Raw genomic sequence first — 22573 nt, 5'->3', positions numbered from 1 at the left:
GGGAGTTTAAGATGTTAATTTGACTTATATTGTATATTTAATGACAGAAGAGAATACTTTGTTAAAGTAGTGGTTAAAAAGAGAGCAAATATCAAATCAGAGTTAAAGTATGCTGAATAGTTTCATGTATTTTAGTATTTGAAAGTTGTGGAAGTTGTACATAAGTTGAATGATTGAATATTTTGGAACGTCCCAAAATGGAAAGTGTCAGATGAGTTGAACCGAGAGAGTAACAAATAAGAAAATAAAGTGTGCAACTTATAAACACTTGGCTATGAGTAAACATTCCTCTTGCTTTCTGCTGTCTCTACTCTCTGCTTGATTGTAATAGAATTCCGAACAATATTGAATTAATCTAAACAACATCGGTTAAAGGTATAGAAGCTGCATACGAAATTGAAGAAGAAGACAGGTACAACATTGGCATCATAAATTCAAACCCCAAAGGTGTTATACTGCTCATGAATGTGAACATTTCATCAAGAATGTACGACGTAAAGAAAGCAAACAGCATGTGTTCGACAAAAAATGGACCCTGTTGTCTCAATCTGGCATAACCATCTCCCCAATATGTTGTTCTGGAAACACCTGATACTGTAAGTCCAATCATTTTCTTTTTAAACATAAAAAATGTCAAACATAGTTAGTGAAATTTGGAAGCATAACGAATCAATGTGTCTACGCAGCAAGACCTGTCTGGAACGTACGTTCAGATATCTTTCATCGCACGTTTTGTCTTTTATCTTGGAGTTTTAGGTAATCTCTCAAGCAATTAACGTCTTAAGATTATATTGACTAGTACTAAAATTGTTGGCCTTGCCTATTGTTGCAACAGGAGTATCAGTGATAATCATTTGCCTAATACTAAAATCTTGGGGGCTTGTGATGATGAGAGTTATGTAGAAGAAACACCTGTATCAAGTGAAATAACCGAGACCAATCCAATTTTGACACAGAAGGAAGTAAGATCAATTTATGGAACATGTGAAGAAGAGGCAAATTCTGGCAGATCAAGCTCTTCAGATGATTTATATGATGGGAAGATATACGTTATCTGCTATAACAATTCAAGAAACTGCTTTTTTGTTCCCTGTGGTCGTTGTGTAACTTGTCAAGAATGTGCTCAGAGGTAAATAATTCTCTCCACAAAGTCTCAAAATAAATTTTTACACATTACAAAAAATTATGAAGATACTCGTAAGATCAGTTTCCTGCAAGATCATGGATGTTGAGAGTAGGGTGTGTCCAGCGTGCAGAAGGCCAATTCATAAAGTTAGAAAGCTTATCATTCCTTAAATTCGAAAACTTGACTTTTTGAGTTGATGTTGTTGTTCTTTTTTTTTGGGAAATTTTAATAAAGTTATGAAGATGGGTAATCAGTGTATGAACTTTTAGAGATTCCATAGTTCTTGAGAAGATGGGTAAGGAGTAGTTCATTCAAACAAAAGGTTGGTTGAATTGCCTAATTATATTAGGACAATTTCATGGTTCATACACTTAGTCAAAAGGAATAATCCAATTGATTCCGTGAATTTACTTATGGGCTAATAAATAAGTGAGCTTTTTACCCACAAATTTAAATGCGTATGCCAATATGCTGTCCTGCTTTATTGCTACGTAGCAATAGAAGCCGGTGTATGCTACTTTAGTGGCATCTTTTCTCCTTCTCTTTGCTATGGACAGGAGCACTAGTAGACAACGGGATGGAGCAGCTGCAACGTGTTGTCCGTAACAGAAAGAAAGATACTATTACTTTGCCTCTTTGTTGCTTCTGTTTTATTTTAATTTTTATGTAGATGAATTACATAAGGAATCAATGTAGTCGAAAGGATGGAAAGTAGCTTTCTATTTGCATTTCTATCGGTAGGAAGAATCGTATTGTATGCATACTCTAAAGAAATGGTATAACTCCTTACCAAGGTGAAGAAGAAGGGCAAGAAGGAAGTTTGAATTCAAACTCAAAGGTCTGAACTTCAGATATTTGGATCTGAAATTAGGCTTGGCCAGTCCCAACTTCAGGCATTTTGGTTGGAAGTTTTCTAACTTCAGTTCCACAAGTGTGAAGTTGGAAGATGACTAAAAGTCTAACTTCAGATCTTCAAAGTTTTAGACTAATGCAACTTCAAATATTTTGAATCTCATGGTTAGGCTTGACCAAGTCTCAACTTTAGACTCGAAGGACTGAAGTTGAAAGTTCATTTTGCGATTTCAACTTCAATCCTGCAAGTTTGAATTTGATTTTGAAGTGGCTAAATATGGTTACAACTTTCGGCATTTTTTTAAAATGACGATCCTCCAAGCGGTTATTTGGGCGCTTGGCCCCCAAAAGTTTTAGTGCTTGGTAGCTGATGTTATTAGGAGACTCCATTTCCATTACTAGCAATCCATTTTAGAAAATTAATTCTGGGGTAATTTTGTGGGTGGAACAAGAGATATTGTATCACACATTTGGTATAATTAAACTTAGCAATCTCAGAATTATTTATACTATAGTTGTAATTATATTTTTATACCACAATCTATGTGTCACGACCCAACCCCGTAGGCCGTGACTAGTGCCTTATCTGGGCACCCAAACACACTTATCCAACGCTATCTCAATTTATGTCAAACGCATCCAAGTATATAACAAAGGCCGACAAGGCTATGTTTCAAATTTATGTAATTTGCGAGAAAAAAAATTTCGGGTACGAGTTTCCTTTGTTTTTACGGACCATCCAAAATAACCTGCGCACGGGGGGCACAACAAAGGCCACACGGAGCCAACAAAACATCATATATATACATAAGCGGATGGGCCGGCCGCGCGAACGGGATCGCCTAAACACAACAGATACAAACACAACCGTACGAAGTAGGCACAACCCACAAAACATGTCCACTTACGACCCTAAATGACAGACGAACCATATGACGGACGGGGCCCCCGTGCCCCCGAGCAAACAAATATATACACATGGACGAATATGTACCAAAGGTAGGCTCGGAATAAGAAGCACTCCAAGACCGCCGATGAAAATCCTAGGCGGGCATCACCAAAAATGCGTACTGCGGGTATTTAAATGCACCGACGAAAGGTCGGTTTTAATATGTAACTTGTATGCAAAGTAGAAATATACAATATGTCAAATCGAGCCATAATCGAAGCGGAAATACGTAAAGTAAGTACATATCCAAAATACCAAAACGTTTACTTATTAATAATATTTTTCTCAAGAAAACGAACTATGCATAGAGCTCGGTGTCACACCACATACCGCGGTCCAAAAATCCAATGGCACTATCACATCACATAACATACCGCGGCAAATACCCAAAGGCAATATCGCAGAACATACCGCGGCCAAATACCCGACGGCAATATCCATGACATACCGCGGCCAAATACCCGGCGCAATATCACAGACACAATATACATAACATAACATAACATACCGCGGCAATACTCCGCCGGCAATATCATATAACGACATACAAATCATTATTACAAACCCAATAGAATAACCAGCGTACTACTATTTCCAACCCAAGGAAATAGTCAATTCAAATTTTCTCCGAATGTCCCTCGAAAGCATATCAATCCAAACTTTCGTAAATCATAATCCCGTATCAAAATCACATGCATACGAGCAAATAAATAATTAAGCTACCTTTCAAAAAATCCGTGACCAAATATATTTACTAACATCGGAAAAGTGCGAAAACAAGTTTCGGTTTATCGAATTAGTACATCAAAGCTACAACCTTCCGAAATCGTCCCATGTGTCAAAAACGTATTATCAAACTCAATAAAGTAGTTAAAATAGTCATATTTGAAATCGAATAATCATCACAACATTTTCTTCAAGAATTGTCTAAATTACATAAAAAGGTATCGCGGGACCTGGACGACGGTGTAGACCAGGCTGGGCCCGCCCATGAAAAACATACTCAATATATATCATACAAACTCACTACGAAAGTTTCAAAGCATTCCAAGCTTTTTTCGAAAAAGTTATGAGCGTTTGTAGCTTTTGAATCGCTAATGAATAAGTTCTTAAAAAAAAATCAGCTTTTAAGTAGCCTTTGCAAATTATTAATTCCAAGGGTATAAGGATCAACGTTATGGCATATTAGCACAAGGATACCAAGGAAACAAGTGCAAATCATATACAAGCTCGGATTGCGAGAATAGAGTTTCGAGGCTTGAATCATAGCCTAATTTAACTAAGACATGCCAAAAAGGAAGGTTACTTTACATACCTCAAACGCTCTCCAAAATGATCCGAACTTAAGCTAATCCAAACTATGATTCGGCTGCTTACGATCTAAAAATAAGCCATAAAATGCCAAACATTAGCTAATGACTTTTAGGCCTTAAATTCCAATTTTAATTCTACAAAAATTTGGGCGATTTCCCCCCGTAAATAGGCTACCCGAGAATTTAACTCGCTCAAAATCAACAACAACAACCACAATAACCAACCTAGCAACATCGATAATCAATTCGAAAGGCAAAGTAATAATAGTAGCTCTCTTTACATCATTCAACAATCTTTCATAAATTCAATTCGATGGCTTAACTTCAAGCTAACATCGACGCTTATACATTCGCATACTAACCCGAACCCATACCAACAACATTTAAGGACATTCTAAGCAATTCATACAACATTTCCAATAATCCCAATTTTTCTCCAAAGCGGACGAAAACAGCCCCAACCGAGACAGTTCTTAATTTTTTTTTTCTTCATTTCCAAATCATGATTTGTATCCACAATTTACATTCTAACAATGCTATCTCATCAATATACCAATTACATTAAATATACAATAACCTCCAAAAACAGCCCGCAACATTAACAACATCATTTTGAGTCAACAAACATTCATTTCCAACATAAGATTCATAGCGACGACGATTAAAACAATAAGCGATATTAATTCATCCTTTACCAAACATTTGAGGGCTATACACGGCCACATTGTACATGAACATATAGTGATGGTTTTTATTCTCCTCTCCACTCCACAACAAGCAAACACGATACAAGAATTAATTCATCAATTCCATTTTTCAACACCCATTTACACGGTAGCTCCTCAAGCACACAACCCACTTCCAACACACTATATTTCAAGATATTCATCCATATTAACACACTACAATAGGCATAAAACATTTATAACCCATAAAACAAGAGAAATTCTTACCTTTCTTCTTTATTCCTCAATAGGCTAGTGGTTTCCAAAAGATGAGAAATAGTGGATTGATCGCTCCAACGATGGTTCCACGCTACTTAGAGACCTCAAGATAATAGGTTTACATCAATGGAATAATTTTAGAAGGACAAGAAATGGGGGTGGATTTTCTTGAGCCTTGGCCAAGAGCCTCCTTCAATGGAGAGGTCTTGATTTTTTTTGTGCAAGTGTTGAAATGAGCTTAAGATGACTAGTAGTCATCTTTTAATCCCTTTATGAAGAGTACAAAAACTTGGCCCACTTTAATGTGTTGTTCCACTCAAAAGTTGACACACAAAAATTGTGTAGGGCCTCAATCCACTCACATGGCCAACTATGGAAAATGGATGATTTTTGAACTTCCAATTTTATCACTTTTGGCCCCAAATTTTCCTAATTGCTCCATACCAATCAATCGATTACGCACAACTTATGTCTTAAAAAAAAAAGGTCAAAAATCCCGACTTTGTATCCCGAAATAGTTTTGTCCTTAACTTATCATAATTAATCCGGATTATTTCAATGCACAAAAATACGGGTTCTAACACTATGAGGGACCATTTTTTCAACTTAAAACAATAAGATGACATATTTGCAATTCTCCAAAGTTTATCTGAAATTTTTTAAGAAAGACACCACGACATAGAACATGACACCCATAAGTAACATATAAGTTGAAAGTTCAACACTAAAGGCCAAAATTTCACTCATTCCTTGTGACAAGAAAGGAATCTTAATTGATGGAGTAAGATTGTTCTGGGGCCACTGCAGACAAGCGTAATCAATTAAGGATTTAGCTTAATTATATACAGGGTCAGTGTAAATAATTTTTTGTCAATATTGTACTTTAACATATTAAAACGAAGAATTTTACTTATTTTTTGGTATAAATTAGGCTAATAATAGATTTATCAATTGTTCGATCATCATGACCTGATAGGGTAAAAAAAAAACTATACACTTTCAGCGCACATAAGTCAAGTTAATCAATACATTATCATCAACAATAATTGTTTACAGATAAGTGGCTCTTCTTGCTGTCCAAAGATGACAAAGTCAAATGATGCAAGACATAGTATAAACTAAGACCTTCTTGCACCAAATTTGAACTCATCTACCTAAATTTTGCCTAGCCAGAATCTAAGTTGGCCTAAGAACCCATTGCAGAAGTTAATCAGTGAGCAAAGTTGAGTATTCTAGTTATTTAATTTACTGTGAAAAGTCTTTCTTTGATTGTATTTGCATCAACCATGGAAATCTCATACTACATCCTCATCTTCACTTTCCTTTACTTTGTAAAGAACTATTTCCTTAGAAAATTCCAAAATTTCCCACCAAGTCCCTTTATCTCTTTGCCCATAATAGGCCATTTATATCTATTCAAGAAACCACTTCATAAGACATTATCCAAGATCTCAGAAAAGCATGGTCCTTTGCTTTTCCTCCGATTTGGATCGCGTCCTGTTCTGCTTGTCTCTTCCCCCTCTCTTGCAGAGGAATGTTTCACCAAAAACGATGCTGTTTTTGCCAACCGTCCAAAGTTGCTTGCTGGGAAACATCTTGGTGTTACAATTACACCACTCTTGTTTGGGCTTCGTATGGCCAACGTTGGCGCAACCTAAGATGGATTGCTACTCTTGAAAGCTTGTCCGCTCAGAGAATTCAAATGTTTGCTGATATCCGTAGACATGAGGCTCGCGATCTTCTCCAACCACTTGTAAGGGGCAAAACCAGTGGTGGAGATTCTAACAAGAACGTGGTGGATATGAAAGTGGCTTTCTTTGAGATGACAATGAACATCCTGATGATGATGATTGCTGGGAAAAAATACTATGGTGATTCTGGTGAGAAATTGGAGGAGTCTAGGAGGTTTAAAAAGATTGTGACAGAAACTTTCCAATTGAGTGCCGCAACAAATGTAGGAGATTTTGTGCCTATACTTAACTGGATTGGTGTAAACAAACTTGAACATAAGTTGAACTTGCTGAAGGAGAAGAGGGATAAATTCATGCAAGATTTGATTGAAGAGCACAAGAACAACAAAAATAACAATACCATGATTGATGTTCTTCTATCACTCCAAGATTCAAAACCCGATTATAACACAGATGAAGTGATAAGGGGCATGGCAATAGTCATGTTGACAGCAGGGACTGATACTACAGCTAGCACAATGGAATGGGCATTGTCACTTCTTCTAAACAATCCTGAGACACTAAAGAAAGCTCAAAAAGAAATAGACACTCACATTGGACAGTCATCAAGATTACTTGATGATTCAGACCTTGCTCATCTCCCTTATCTCCATGGAATCATAAATGAAACTCTCCGAATGTGCCCAGTTGTTCCATTTCTTGTGCCACACGAGTCCTCGGATGAGTGTGTCATTGGAGGTTTTCGTGTACCCCATGGTACAATGTTGCTAGTGAATTTGTGGGCAATACAAAATGATGCTAAGTTTTGGGAAGAGCCAAATGAGTTCAAGCCTGAAAGGTTCATCGATTTCAAAGGGCAACGAGACGGGTTCAGGCTAATGCCATTTGGATGTGGCAGGAGAGGATGTCCAGGTGAGAATTTGGCAATGCATGTTGCTTCTTTGGCATTAGGATCACTTATTCAATGCTTTGAATGGGAGAGGATAAGTGAAGAGCCGGTTAACATGACTGGAGGACCTGGACTCACTATGCCTAAGGCTATACCATTGCTAGCAAAATGCAGGCCACGCCAAAATATTGTTAACCTTCTTGCTCAGTTGTAATCACAGTTCTCCCCTGCACTTTCTCTTTCAGAAAGAACTAATAAATGCAGAAAAACGATGTTGCATTGTCTATTAAAACCTTACTAAACAAAAACTAAGGCAAAAGTAACATCTATTTTCAAGTAGCTTGCTAATCTAGTTCTATATCTATATATATTATAAAGTTAGGCATAAACAAGGTGATATGATATATCTCTCAGAATCTTTAATAGCTCATCACTTACTCCGAGCTTTTCACCTTAGTGGTGAGGGTTCGAATCCCCTACCCCATTTTCATTTCCGCTTCCCCTACCCCTATGTAAAAAAAAAAAAAGATGTGGTACATCTATGGTCACCGTTTCTATTCATCTTTTTTTTTTTTCTCATTTTTTTGCATTTTCCTCCTTAGTAGATGTCCAAAAAATCTGAAAAGAAGCAATAAAATACACCTTCTTTATGTCACACGTTCTATATCCTGATCCGTATCACTCATACTCCCCTCCATTTCCTCCAGTTGTACTTTATATTTCTTACACCTGTCATCCCACAAAATCAATGAACCAGATTAATTTATTTTGACTGAGTGATTTAACCATGGTTAACTATTCTTTCTCTCTCCCTTCTCCTTTTCTCTTCATTGAACACGCACACTCTTAAGTCTCTCTTCTCATTCATCCTCTTTTATATTATATCCATGAATGCCATAACAATTTTTTCCATTATTTCAATTGGACGATGGAACTAGATGCATAGAGAATCTGATGAAGTTGAAATTACAGAGAGATTGATTATAGGGAACTAGGGATCTTCCATCTCTAGAGACATTAAAAGAGTGTGAATATGGCTTCCAATTGAAATGACCAGATTACAGCCATGGCTATAGCGTGGATGGATGGAAAGATGTACCAAAATTTTTAAAAACAGTGGATGGATTGAAAGAGATTATTATTAATTTATTATCAGCCCACTTTCACCGCCATATCCACGAAAGCTTCGAAACCCAGATTGAACCATGACCATCATTTCATCTAACAAAATTTTGGCGAAGAAAATTCCAGATTGAAGTTCTTAATAAGCAAAAACATGAAGATATAATGAATTTCATAAGAATCCAAAGTTAGCATTCATCATTTTCCCCTTCTTCCAAATACCTACGCCTCCACCCAGCTATCTACAGTCCTCCGCGTCCATTTTCGAAACCCAGATTGAACCATTGATTACTGATTTTTGTAATTAGCACAACTGGGTTTCTTTCATGGAGAAATTCGCTAGAGTGAAAGGTTGCTGCTGGCAGCATAGGCGAAAAGGGTGAAGAGTTAGTTAACAAAATAAATCTGGTCCATTAAAAAATTAGAGAGACAGGTGTAAGCTATTTAAGATGTTACTGGACCAAATGGAGGGATGAGTTACTGGAGGGGAGCTGCATCCCCCATTTACTAAAGCTTTTGCCCTATAATAAATGTACATTAATGTGTATAAATTTGATCCTCAAGAGTTTATATTTTCATCATCTTCATATTCCCCAATTATCATTTTTATTCAACTTCCTTTCACTATCTAACTATAGATACATGCATTTGTGCGTTTTTGGTGCTGTTAATAATTGAATTGCTCTCTCTAAATGTCTTCCCAATTTAGGATGACTTGGAAGATACTTTTAGTGTGTGTGAGTTGATTAAAAGGTACATTGGATCGGCACTTGTTGTAATTGAGAAATGGGGCTATAGAGTTGAAAAGCATTGGTTATTTTTAGAGACTGATTTATTATTTTTTATCACTAGTTCAAATCACATCCAAAAGAAATTATACATAATATAATTTCTAAGACTAAAAAGTACTACTCCAGTTTCTAATATACTACTTAGTAGTAAGTATATTGTTTTTTTTTCTCATTGCTTTTTATCTTTTCGTATAATTTACTTATATTTTGTAAAAATTTATTTATTTTATTATTCTTTTCTGGTCTCAATGGCTTCATCCTAACCCTTGAGGTCGGTAGGCCGAGAGAGGCTGGGCTATTGAGCCTCACTTCTAAATGGGCCAAAAAAATTTTAGTCCAACCCTGCTTAAGTAAAGGGCTAGGTTTGGGCCTCGCGGGCCAAGTCTATTTTGAGAGCCCTATAGCCATAATCCTCGTTTAAGTAGATTAATTGGTATAATTGAAGGGTAATGTTGGCACTTTCTCAAAATTTTAATCCTCCTCCTTCTCACTTTATTATTTTTTCTTTTTCTCTTTTATCCTCCTCTCCTCCATTGTACTACTCCACCACCCTTTAAAAATATATCACCTCGAAGAACTAAGAACCAAGTTTTCCAATACATCGTAGCAATATTGTGGCAGAAAATTTAAACCCGCTTAAAATGGAATACGGAAAAAATTGGTTCAGCTTCTGGAAAAGTTTGAATGATTGAAATGCACTACTATTTGTGAAGATATGGGTATTAGTTAGAGGCTAGATCCTTGGATTAGCATTATGGTTTCTCAGATTTTACACGTGTGATCCTCCTTCTATAAAAAGCGTATTAAGTCTTCATTATTACACATCAAGAAAAGAGTATCTTAGTTATATACATCTATTAGTTATATACATCTACTCTATGCGTAAAAAATCAATCAATATATAATATAAAGCTAGGCATAGACAATCCTATGTAGCACCTCTCTATCAGGGGCGGATTTAGCTAATTATATGGGGGTTCCCATGTATTTGTGCGGATCCTGTATTTGCATTGAAAAATTCAGCAAATATATAAAAAATACTATTTGGGAACCCATTAATAAAGTGTGTTGTTAGTCCACTGGCAACAAAGAACTCTTAAAGCTTTGCTTCTTTTGGTCAAGGGTTCAAATCCTTGGTCACATGTAGGTCTTTGCTTTGCCTCTTTACTTTTTTAGTTTGAAATGGGTTGGAACCCACAAGGAGAAAAGGCCATAAATAGTCCCTGAACTATGGGAGTAGGTCTAAAATGGTCCCTGAACTATATACTTACCGGATTTAGTCCTTTAATTATTTAAAAACTTATCAAATTTGATCTCCGTCTATTTTTTTATACAAACAGCGTACAAACTCATAAACCTTCATGAGTTTATGAGACCGTCGGTTTTTTAAAATGACACCATCGGTTTTTAATTTTTTTTTTTTTTTTAACAAAACCGATCTACTGGGTCAGTTTTTCGTCGATTTTAACCGACGCAGTCCGTCGGTTACGAAACGCGAGAGAGATCTTGAGGAAAAAAGTTGAGGTTAGATAACGAACTTGAGGAAAAGAAAGCAGGGAGAGAGAAATATAGGTCTGAGAAATGGTTTAACGATTAATCTCACGATGGTTTATGAGTTTGTACGTTGTTTGTATAAAAAAATAGACGGAGACCAAATTTGATAAGTTTTTGAATAGTTAAAGGACTAAATCCGGTAAGTGTATAGTTCAGGGACCATTTTAGACCTACTCCCATAGTTCAGGGACTATTTATGGCGTTTTCTCAACCCACAAGTATCAAATCCTGGATCCGCCTCTGCTCTCTATGGCCAAGAAACACATTTATTTTTTCTTCCTTTTTTTTGGCATTTTTCCTATTATTTCCCATTGGCTATGTTTAAGAAACATAAAATTTACTCATTTTGACTCTCTTAATTATGTTAAACGTGGTATGTTAAAAAAATAAAATCCATCTTTTTAACTTTCTTTATTATGCCGAAAAACTTAAATGTCCCTCATTTAATTCTCATTTTAACACATTCCTTTTTAACATTATATGGCTTCCGTTTGCCTTCCCTCAATTCTGAACAAATTGAAGAAACAAAATACCATAAAAGTCTCTATTAAATAAATATTAATGCAGCCATTTGCCTTCGCACAAATCAGTGGCAGATCCAAGATTTTTATTCAGGATGTTTGAAAAAAAAAAGTTAAATATAATTTATTCAGCATGTTCAAAAGTTGAAATATGCACATAAACATAGAAAATTTACCCTATATATACACTGTAATTTTTTACCGAGGGTATTCGGGTGAACACCCTCGACAACATGTAGATCCGCCCGTGCACAGATTCATTAGTGGGTTTTAACGCTGCACTATAACTAGTGTGTTTTAAATGTCCCATAATCAATTGATGATGCAAAAATTTATCATACGTAACTTTTTCATATTCTTTCTCCTACCTCTCGAGCAACATACGTAATTAACATCCCTCAATTACTACTAATTATTCCTCTCCTCATTACGGCTAATTATTTCTTCTCCTAACATCCCTCTTTCTTCCATCTTAATTTCATATCTATTTCTACTTCAAAAATCTAGCCTTCTTCAACTACTTCACAGCTGATCCAGGTATTTTTTTCTTCTTCTGTCATATGGTTCATGAATTTTGAATTTTTTTAATGTATGTTTAAGACCACTTCAATTGAAAATGCTAAAAGTCAATAGTTATTATTTATATTTAATATTAAGTATTTTCTACTTCCATTGATATTCTTAATTGAAAATACTATTCTATTGAACTGTGTTTGAAGTCTTTTTCGGCTTCAATTGCTTGAATTGTGCTTATCAAGTTACAAATCTGTGATGTTTTCTTTTCCTTTATTTAATTTCACTAATTATGGTTGTGTTTTTTTCTTGCATGTTGATTAATGTGTGTATTTGGATTATTTTATCTAAGAGGATATTGTTAACTCTTTTGTAATTGACATTTTCTGAAGCAATTGCAATTTAGAAAACCTTTAAAGAGTATCATTATATGTGGCAATTGACAGATCATTATTTTTTGAATGACGTTTTGATTGATGAAAAAAAAAAAAAAAAAGAGTCTTTGCTTACAGATTTGGTTCATGAATTTGAATTATTGTAATGTACGTTTAAGACCTTTACAGTTGAAGATGCTGAGAATTGTAGTGCCAATTGTTATAATTTATTTCTAATATTAATTTTTTCTACTTTCATTGATATTTCTAATTGAAAATATTATGCTTTTGAACTAGATTTGAGTTCTTTGTCTGCTTATAACTACTTGAATTGTGCTTAGTGGGTTACACACTTATGATGTTTTTGTTCTCCTTTTTTAATTTCACTAATTATGGTGTATTTTTCTTTATTTGCAAGTTGATATTGCGTGTATTTGTTGTATTTTCCTTAAGAGGATATTGTTAAGTCATTTAAAATTGACATTTTCTGAAACAATTGTGATTTAGAGAATCTTTAAAGCCTATCATAATGAATGGTAATTGAACCATCATTATCTTTTGAACGAAGTTTTGATGGATGACAAAAGTGTCTTTGCTTACGGAATTGATTTCACGTGAAAAAGGTATGAAGTCAATTAATTTTATATTTTTATTATTTTTCTTTCTAGACCATATATAAGAGGATAACTTTTGAAGGAATGAAGGTCAATTAATTTACATTTTATCATTTGTTTTTATTAATTTTCTTTTATACCTAAACCATACATAAGTTTTTTTTTTTTTTTTTTTTTTTTTTTTTGAATGATTCCTTGCTGTGAATTTTGATTAATTTTGTTGTGTCTTGTGGAGAAAAATATTACTTTTTGTTTGTTATTAAAAGTGTGGAGTGAGTGATGTATGAAGAATCTAAAATATATTATTATCATGCATTTTCTGACCTTTTATACCTTATTCGTAATCATAGTTGATAGTGCAGTTTTATGAAAAATCTACATTGTACAATCATCTAGCAATATTTGTTTGTGTCGGTATTATTTACTTTAAATCCATTTTGTGAGATTCTAACGTTTTTAAAAGCATCTAAATGAATTCTAACACTAGTAGATTAATAAAATAAATTTCTTTGTAATTTATCTTCTAAAACGAGAAGAAACTAATGTAAAATATTAATAGAAAAATAAAATTTAAATCTAACTCTTTTTATGTATAAAAAATATCTAATTATAATTGAGTTAAATGAGAAAGAAAGCACTGTGTTGAGTAGATAGGTGGAGACTTTGAGGTGTCGGGACTAAAGATTTTAACTTTCTAAACTCATGTAAATATTTAGGCGTCTATTTTTTCTCAATTTTATTTTTTTATTTTTTCCCTTCTATTCAGGGTTGTGGGTTAGGAATGGTGATGCACTACTAATATATGAGAAGAAATTGAGTTTTTAGAAATTTAGAACTTTGTGAATACAAAAGGACGTAGCTAACAAATTTTGTACAGTATTTTTTTTTCTTTCACTATTTTACTTGCCTAAATTGTTATTGCCTAACAAAGATTTTTATAGCTGATATGAATAATTTTTATCGTTCTTCTTTATCTCTCAAAGTAAATTTAACTAAGAAACTATAGCATAAATCCATGGATATTTTTCCACGGCGTGGTCAAATACACTAGTTGGAGTATAGAGTAGCCTTAAGAAACTGGTCCTCTCTTAATTGTAATTCACGGTTATTCCCATCAAATAACATGAGAAAGGCGCATATAAAGGCAAAAAAGAGATAAATTAGTTTCTCTGAAAGTTCAATCACTTCCGCTGAAGGTAATTCAAGAAATTCAAGAAAACATATAGATTCAGGTATGTTTTCTTAATTGAAATAATGTTATAATATGCCTTGTGAAAATCATTAAGTTCCACGATCCTAAAGTCATGTCAGGTTTTCAATTAGATTATTTATGTTTCACAATCTATAATCGAGAAAAACCTAAAAGGAATATGGTAAGAGAAGCTTTTAAAGGAATTTGAGATTTGACGGATTACAAAACATGTTTGAGCTCTGGGACTTTGATTTTCATCGAAGAATCATGTTCAAGGATGGATTAGAAAAGAAAAATAAAGATAATTTTTTTTTTTTGAACATTGAAGTTCGTCGCAAATGGAGTAATTTGTGGAATTTTTGGCAGAAATGACGTTTATCAATGGAGATTCTCACTTGGATTTTGTGGGGTGTGTGTGAGGTGGGGTCGAGGGCGGGGCGGGGGGGGGGGGGGTGTTGGAGAGAAGGAGAAAGACAAATTAAATAAACACGTGAATTTTCAAAGAGGAGGATTAAAATTTCAGAAATGGGCGAAAATTACCCTTCAACTATACTAATTAATCTAATTAGACGAGCATTAGGATTTAAGATTCAGCTATTACCGAATAAGTAAGGTTGTCAATTTAGTTTAAAAACCAACTTAACCGATTGAACCGAGCCGATTTTTAGATATCTTTTAACAAAACCAATGGGTTTTTATATAAATATATAACCGTACCGAAGAATTACATAGGTTTTTAATTTTATAAAAATTGACCGAAAATATATCCAACGGTACCGAATAATATATGTTTAAAATATATTTTATATATTAAGTTTAGAAGTAATAAAACATTAAATTTTTTGCTTTAAATTCGGGGTGAAGGAAACGATTACAAGCCAGCAACATAACTAATGCCCAAGTTTAAAATCCTAACACTGAAACCTATTACACTATTGTATTCCTATCAAAACTAAGTTAGTTCTAGTATCTTGAGTAATATTAGTAAGCTATAAGGTCTTTCAACGATCTTGGTTAGCTAGCAAGCTTCAAGTTATTAGATATATTTCCTTTCATATGACTTAAATTTCTCTTATTGGGTACTAATTAATCTTAGTAGTCTCAGTTTTTGAGTCCCATCTTGATTGATTTTTTCCCTTTCGTGTCATCTAAATTATATATTTTTTGTTTTTGCTTAATATTATTTTATATTACCGTAAAATAGTGGAATGAATCTCTATTCTTGTTGTCTTTCTTGTTATCTTGATTCATCACCTTTTAACAGTAAAAATGTCAAGAAAGTTTTTGTCAAAGTCCTATAAGTGTATACATGGTAGCATGTTCTAATTTTTCCTAGTCACTTTTACATATTATTTAACAAAAAATACCGAAAATTAACCGAATCGTAGCGATACCGAAGAGAAACCGAGATGATGGGACGGTTTCAAAAAATCTAATTTTGGTTATACAAAATAAAATAATCAAAAAATTACTATGGTATAAATTTTATAAAATAATCGTCTGAACCGTACCGTTGACACCCATATGAATAAGAGTAGAAGTGGTTCAATTTTTAGATGACAAGGGTATTGTGATACTAAAAGTTAACATAGGGCAAAAATGCTCTATTTTCGATAGTTAAAGAATAATTCGGTCCTTTTCCAATTAGTATATGTAGAATTTTAACTTTGCAAAGTTATTTTTAGCTTTCTAGGCCTAAAATAACCACTTTCTGTATTCATTAAGGGTTAGTTTTGTTTAAGTGGTATACATATGAAGGACCAAAATAGTCCAACCTTCATATATTAAGGACCATTTTTATTATCTTCTCGACAATGTGGGTGTGATTTATATGTGGTAATGTGGAGGGAATCCCAAAACAAAACTTTTAAAAATTCAATCTGAAAAAAATGCCCCGACAAGACGTGAGACCTTAAACAACAATTCCCAAATCTTAAACTCAAAAACCATACGCCCAAAACAATAAAAGAGTTGTATTGGGTGACATTCAAGATTTTTCTAATGTGGGTTTCAATCAGATTGATGACAATGTGTTTGATTCTTTGCCTCTGAGACCCAAATGTAAGCAGGCAACTAAAAAGAAGGCAAAAAGGTCTATTATTGAAAGCGAGAAGGAATTTGATGTTGATGGAGGTTAGTCTTTTACTCCTTTCAATAAATTTTGGATGTTGTCTTAGGCTTCATTTGTTTTCACTTTACTAAAATCTTTGAAGGCACAAGATGGGGGGCGGGGGAGTGTTAAAATTTTAATTGATTATTCTTTGGACCCAGATAAATCACAACAAATTGTAAAGGTGCGGAATATAACATGAGAGTAATAAAATAAATGACATTATGAATTTTTATACTGGTTTGCAACCAATGTGGTGTCCTAATCCAATCCCCTTGGGTTGCAAGGAGGCAGTGGCGGAGCCAGAAATTTTGTCAAGGGTGTTCAAATTTTAAAGGAGTGAATAATTTTTTTAGCTGAGCGGGTGCAGAAAACATTTTTTTCACTGATGCATGGGTGCACCCAAAATTTAAAATCAAATTTTATATCATTTAACTAAATCATATTGAAACTTATAATTATGAAACTATCAATTGTATAAATCAAAAATAACATAGAAAAGTCAATAAAAACAATTTTAGCTACTAGTTGAATTATATAAAGAATGGCACACATCAAAACTAATGTAAAGAAATAATTAAAAAAAAAAAAGAAAGAAAGAATAATCATGCAACATAAAAAGAAAATTAGTAACTACTTCTCTAAATTGGTACAGTAAAATAAAAAGTCATAGTCCAAAACAATCTACAGGTAATATGAAAAAAGAAAAAGAAATAATAGTTGAAATGAAAGAAAGTCTCTAACTTTTTTTTTCTTTTATTTTGATTGATTTCTACTGAAAAAGTAGAAACGGGAAGAAGAATATGAACATTTTTACTTGATGTGCAGTATTTTAGATGATACATTTCTTAGTTAGTTTTATAGACATGTAATTACTATAACAAAAAGATAGAAAATCTTATGTTAATGGCTGCAAAATTAAAGAAGAATTGGTAGGATCTAAGGAAGAAAGTAAATATGCACTGCTACTAGAATCTGGCCCAGCAAGTGTCAGCTTTGTCAAGTATTGTTTTTAATAATTTTTTCATAAAAATGACTACAAAAAGTTATGCCACGAGCAGGAATCGAACCGTAGACCTCCATTGCTTCAAGTGAACATCCTTAGCGCTGTACTGTCTCTCTCAATTGTGTCAAAGAGTGTTCATTTGTCTATATGTCAACAAATTAGAGAATATTTTAGCTATATGCACGGTCTAATTTTCCCGCGAAGGGTGTTCAGTTGTACACCCTTACTCGGCTGTAGCTCCGCCCCTGCAAGGAGGTTTTCTCTTTAATCTCTTTGTAATTTGAGTTGAGTACAACTCGCTCACCAACGTTTAGCACCAACGTACACAAGGTTGGTTTTTACTCGCTCACCAATAACGAACAAGGGCTGATTTTGACATGCTCACCAACGACTTTTTTGGTTTTCACTCGCTCACCAAAAAAAAAAAAAAAAAAAAAACAAACAAACAATGACGCAACTTCTCAATACAACAATATTTTGTCTCTCTTCTTTTTTGAGTACACAGGAAATCACTAGGATTAGTATGCTTGCTAAAAGTAGAACAAAGAACTTGAGGATGGTTGAGACGAAAGTATGTGTGTCTACATGCTTTTCTTCTTTTAAGAGCTCGTATTTATAGCCTTTCAACTTGTTTTGGTGATTGCATAACCCAAGGGAATTTCTCAGATTGTTCCTCAATCTTTTTTGTAATCCTGCTTCCTTAAATTTTGGAGAGATATCTCTTCTTGATTCCTTGACCGTGGAGAGCTTCTCATCTTTTCTGATATCTAAGTGTGTAGTCAAAGTTCCTTGAATCTCTCACTAAATGTCCTTCCTTGTTGTAGCAGATTCATGGTACTTGAAACATTAATGATCCTTCCTTCTAATTCTTGATATTCCAGCGAACTCTTTATGAACCTGGTCATACTTTGTAGCCTTCACTTGAACTTGGACAATAAATGAGTCTTCCTTAAATGAGTCTTCCTTATTTGATGTGACTTTCCAGGTGTAGTCTTGTAAAAATCTTTCATCACTCCTTAATTTGTAGTATTTCCTTGTTTGCTTCGTGGATGCACAATCTTCTTGGTCTATTATTCTTTCCAGCACATATCTTCAATTTTCCTTGATTGTTGTAAGTAGAAATCTTCCTATCATGCAAGCTTCCTTAGCATGTAGGGATCTTACTATTGGAACTTTGTGCTTTTCAAAATGAATCCTTCCTTGATTCCATAATTGATTGATTCCTTTTAGTGCTTTCCTTCCACATAGAATATATTCCAGAGATTCAATCCAACCCATTTATTAACTTTGAAAGCCTCCATTATGGATCTTCTTTCCTTAATAGCTTCAATAGAAGTGTTAGAAAATATTATTGGGTCGGCCCCATAAGCGGTCTTAGATGGCCCATAAGCCCATTAAGTGTTCCTCGACGTTAAACCCTAGAGCTATCCCCTATATAAACACTATTATGAGCGTTTAAGAAAAGTTAATCCATCATATAGAGAGGACTAAAGTTTACACATAATATTTATATCTGCATCTGAAGGGATATCAAGGTTGTGGAAACATGGGGATTCATCCACCTTATGAGGATTTCCGACCTGATGCGAGTCGTGGTTGCTGCAAATCCTCGTCCATTGAGGAGAAACCCGTAAGTCTACTTACTAGTATTTACGAATCAAATACTACAAGAAGTTTTCACTCCTTATAAAAATATAAGTCAATCTTTGGTGCTTCCTCTTTGCTTTTGGGTTCTCCGCAGAATATTGCATTTCATAAAAATCAAATATTAATAAATAATTCCTTTCTTGACTCTGTAGTAGGTCCCGTACATCTCTTCCATATAGTATCTTCTTTCCATAAAGTAGTAGATCTTGACCAAATTCTTCTTCATCAATAAACCTGTATCAAAATAAATTTACGTGTACGTAAGTGTTCTTTAAGTAATAATTGTGTCGGTTTGTTTTGTTATCATCAAAATTAATAGGTGAAACCTTGGACCTAACAATCTTAATTTTAATCATATAGGTCTCAATGATCAAGTGCTTTTGCATTTCATTTATTTTTAGAAATGCGACTTTTATCTAAAAGTAATTAAGACGTCAAATGTTTAATTGGGTCTTACCTCGTAGATCCTGATTTTGTTTCTTAGGGATGATTTTGCAAATGGAACACTAATGAATTTTTGCAAGTGAGTTGTGGTTAATATCATTGAATGATCAAATCTTGATTTCTTGCCATGTAAAATTGTCTGTGTTTGTGTGCAGTACTTTAACAAGTTACTGGTATCTGGGATTTTGAGCTTTTGACTAACTCTATGGTTTATCAAATCAGAGTGAAAAGAGAAGATCATTGCCTGATTACCTTGAGAAAATTCAGAAGGATGTGAGTGCAAACATGAGAGGAGTTTTGGTGGACTGGCTGGTGGGAGTTGCAGAGGAATACAAACTTATTTCAAACACATACTGTTACATAGCAGAGGGAAGTGCCTCTTCATAGGCAAGTTCAATTGATAAAATTTTGCGTTTTCCTTTACTTTTACTGGAATTTTATGTGAGCCTCAGACATTAAAAAAATATAGAAAGTAATAGCTTCCTGTTGGTAATAAATTTGCTTAGAATCATTTGTCTGAAAGCATTAATCGGTAAGCCATCATCAAGCCTTCTATATTCTCTCTTCATCAAATAATGAATTTTACTCCAATCAATCTCTTCACCAAAACTAAAAACTCTTAAACCCTCATTCTCCAAACCCTCCAAATAATGAATAATACATTTAATCCCATTCTTGAATTCATTAATCCTCAAATCTATCAAATCCTTGTCCACTTCAATACCCTTTTTTCCCTTCAACAGCTCCCCATAAACTTCAACCCTCACAGAACTCAACTTTTTATTGCATTTTTGCCCTAAAACCCCAAGTAATCCAACTTCAGAAAAATACCCTCTAACCTACCATTCAACTCTGCTTTATCGGATGACACCTCAATATTTTCTTTAACCCATGGAGTATACTCAATATCAGAGGAGAACAAGTGTTAAAGCAAATATTGAGGTATCATTTGATAAAGAAGAGTTGAATGGTAGGTTAAAGGGTATTTTTCTAAAGTAATTTTGAATGGGTTACTTGATAGAGTTCTAGTGCACAAATGGAATAAAAAGTTGAGTTATGTGATGGGTGAGATTAATGGAATTTTTAGTTTGTTGAAAAAAAGGTTATTGAAGCAGAGAAGGATTTCATACCATTGAGGATTACTGAATTCAAGAATGGGATTAAATGTATTATTCATCATTTGGAGGGTTTGGAGAATGAGGGTTTTAGAGTTTTAAGTTTTGAGGAAGAGTTGATTAGAGTAGAATTCATTATTTGATGAAGAGAGAATGTAGAAGGCTTGATGATGGTTTGCCAATTTATGCTTTCAGACAAATGATTCTTAAGCAACTTCATTGCCAACAGGAAGCTATTAGTTAATACATTTTTTTAAGTCTGAGGTTCACATAAAATTCAAGTGAAAGTAAAGGAAGCCGCAAAACTTTATCAGCTGGACTGGTCAGACACTTCCCTCTGCTGTGTAACAGTTTGGGTCGTTCTAGCTACAGTTGGAGGATTTTGAAATTTCAATGATGTTTCCTACATCGACAGATTCTTATCCGTGAATGTCATCCCTAGGCAAAGACTTCAGCTTTTGGGTGTTTCTGTTGGGTCCATCCTCTTATTTTGAGGAAGAAAACACCTCCCTTATTTTAGGGAAGAAAACACTTCCCTTGTTTTGAGGAAGAAAACATCTTCCTTGTCTTTGAAAAATTGTCAAGTGCTTTTGCTTGAGTCACTAATGACATCAATAGGTTCATCTCATACCTATAAATAGGAAGCTTTCTCATTTGCTAGACACACCAAAAATTGAAGAAGACAACACATCCCAAAGAGAGAAAATCTAAGAAAATACTCTTAGTGAAAGGCCCAAGTAAGAGAAGGTCTTCTAGAGAATTTTTCGTAGTAAAAATTCTTGAGTGTAATTGATTGGGGTTGTGAGGTTGAGTTGTAAACACTTGTAATATTTCTTCTTTAATAAGATCTCAACAAGAACGTGGACGTAGCTCTCACATCGTAGGTGAACCACTATAAATGTGCGTGTTATTTATTCTTCGCTTACATCACTATAGTGAGCAGTTCTCTTCAAGGAGGTTGGTATTTAAGTGTCCAATTATGCGACCCTCCAATCTTCCCCGGAACCTCGCTACAAAGGTCGGATTTGGGATTTAAATCCCAACAATCGGTATCGAGCAACAAAGTTGTGTTGTGATTTAGAAAAGACGGGGAGGCGAAGATGGTACGACGCCGAGACTTCGGTAAATTCCGATGGTACGATTTTGCGTTAGAATGCAAATTGAAGATTATTTATATGGCGAAAGCTTCGCGAACCTGCGAGTCCTAAACCAGAGGAGATTTAAACAAGCGAGATTGGAATCTCGCTCGACGGACATGTGCAGGAGTCATTCGGTACGACGTCGTCGAAGAACGTCGTATTCACAACGTGGCAGCGGAGAAGACACACCGCGTATGATGAAGGTATTGTCGATATGTATATAGAAACCTATCGCAAATAATAAGGTATTTCTCATGAAGAAACTATTTCATCTAAAGATGATGGAAAACGCCGATGTCGTCGCACACATAAATGAATTCAATACCATTGTAAATCAATTGTCATCGGTAAAAATTGATTTCGATGATGAAGTACAAGCTACGAATTTTGTTGGCATCCCTACCAACAATAGGTCAAACGCATGAGTAGCAAATGTTAGTAATTTTAAGAAAGGACAACCAAAGTTCAACGATGTTAGGGATCGTATCCTTGCTGAGGAGGTGTTACGTCCCGTATTTTTATACATTGGGACAACCTGGATTAACCATGATAATTTAAGGCCAAGATTATTCCGGGATTTGAAGTCGGGACTTTCGACCATTTGATTTTATCAGGAGACATAAGTTATATATGAAATTGATAAAGATGGAACACTTAGGAAAATTGG

The 22573-nt window shown here is 34.4% G+C and overlaps 1 protein-coding gene and 1 pseudogene across 1 annotated transcript in view; both read left to right on the top strand.

The window, feature by feature from the left end:
• Positions 1-16583, top strand: part of LOC132039330 (uncharacterized) — a 39348-nt gene extending 22765 nt beyond the window's left edge. The window contains exons 5-6 of the mRNA XM_059429831.1: positions 9238-9294; positions 16464-16583. Coding sequence (XP_059285814.1) covers positions 9238-9294; positions 16464-16583 — 177 coding nt within the window. The remainder of the gene's footprint in view (positions 1-9237; positions 9295-16463) is intronic.
• LOC132039994 (cytochrome P450 81Q32-like) lies at positions 6356-8107 on the top strand (annotated as a pseudogene).
• Positions 16584-22573: the final 5990 nt, after the last annotated feature.

This window comes from Lycium ferocissimum, chromosome 12, assembly GCF_029784015.1.
Source record: "Lycium ferocissimum isolate CSIRO_LF1 chromosome 12, AGI_CSIRO_Lferr_CH_V1, whole genome shotgun sequence".
Taxonomy (NCBI): Eukaryota; Viridiplantae; Streptophyta; class Magnoliopsida; order Solanales; family Solanaceae; genus Lycium; species Lycium ferocissimum.
Note: the sequence above shows the minus strand (reverse complement) of the source record. Positions and strands in the feature narration are given on the sequence as shown.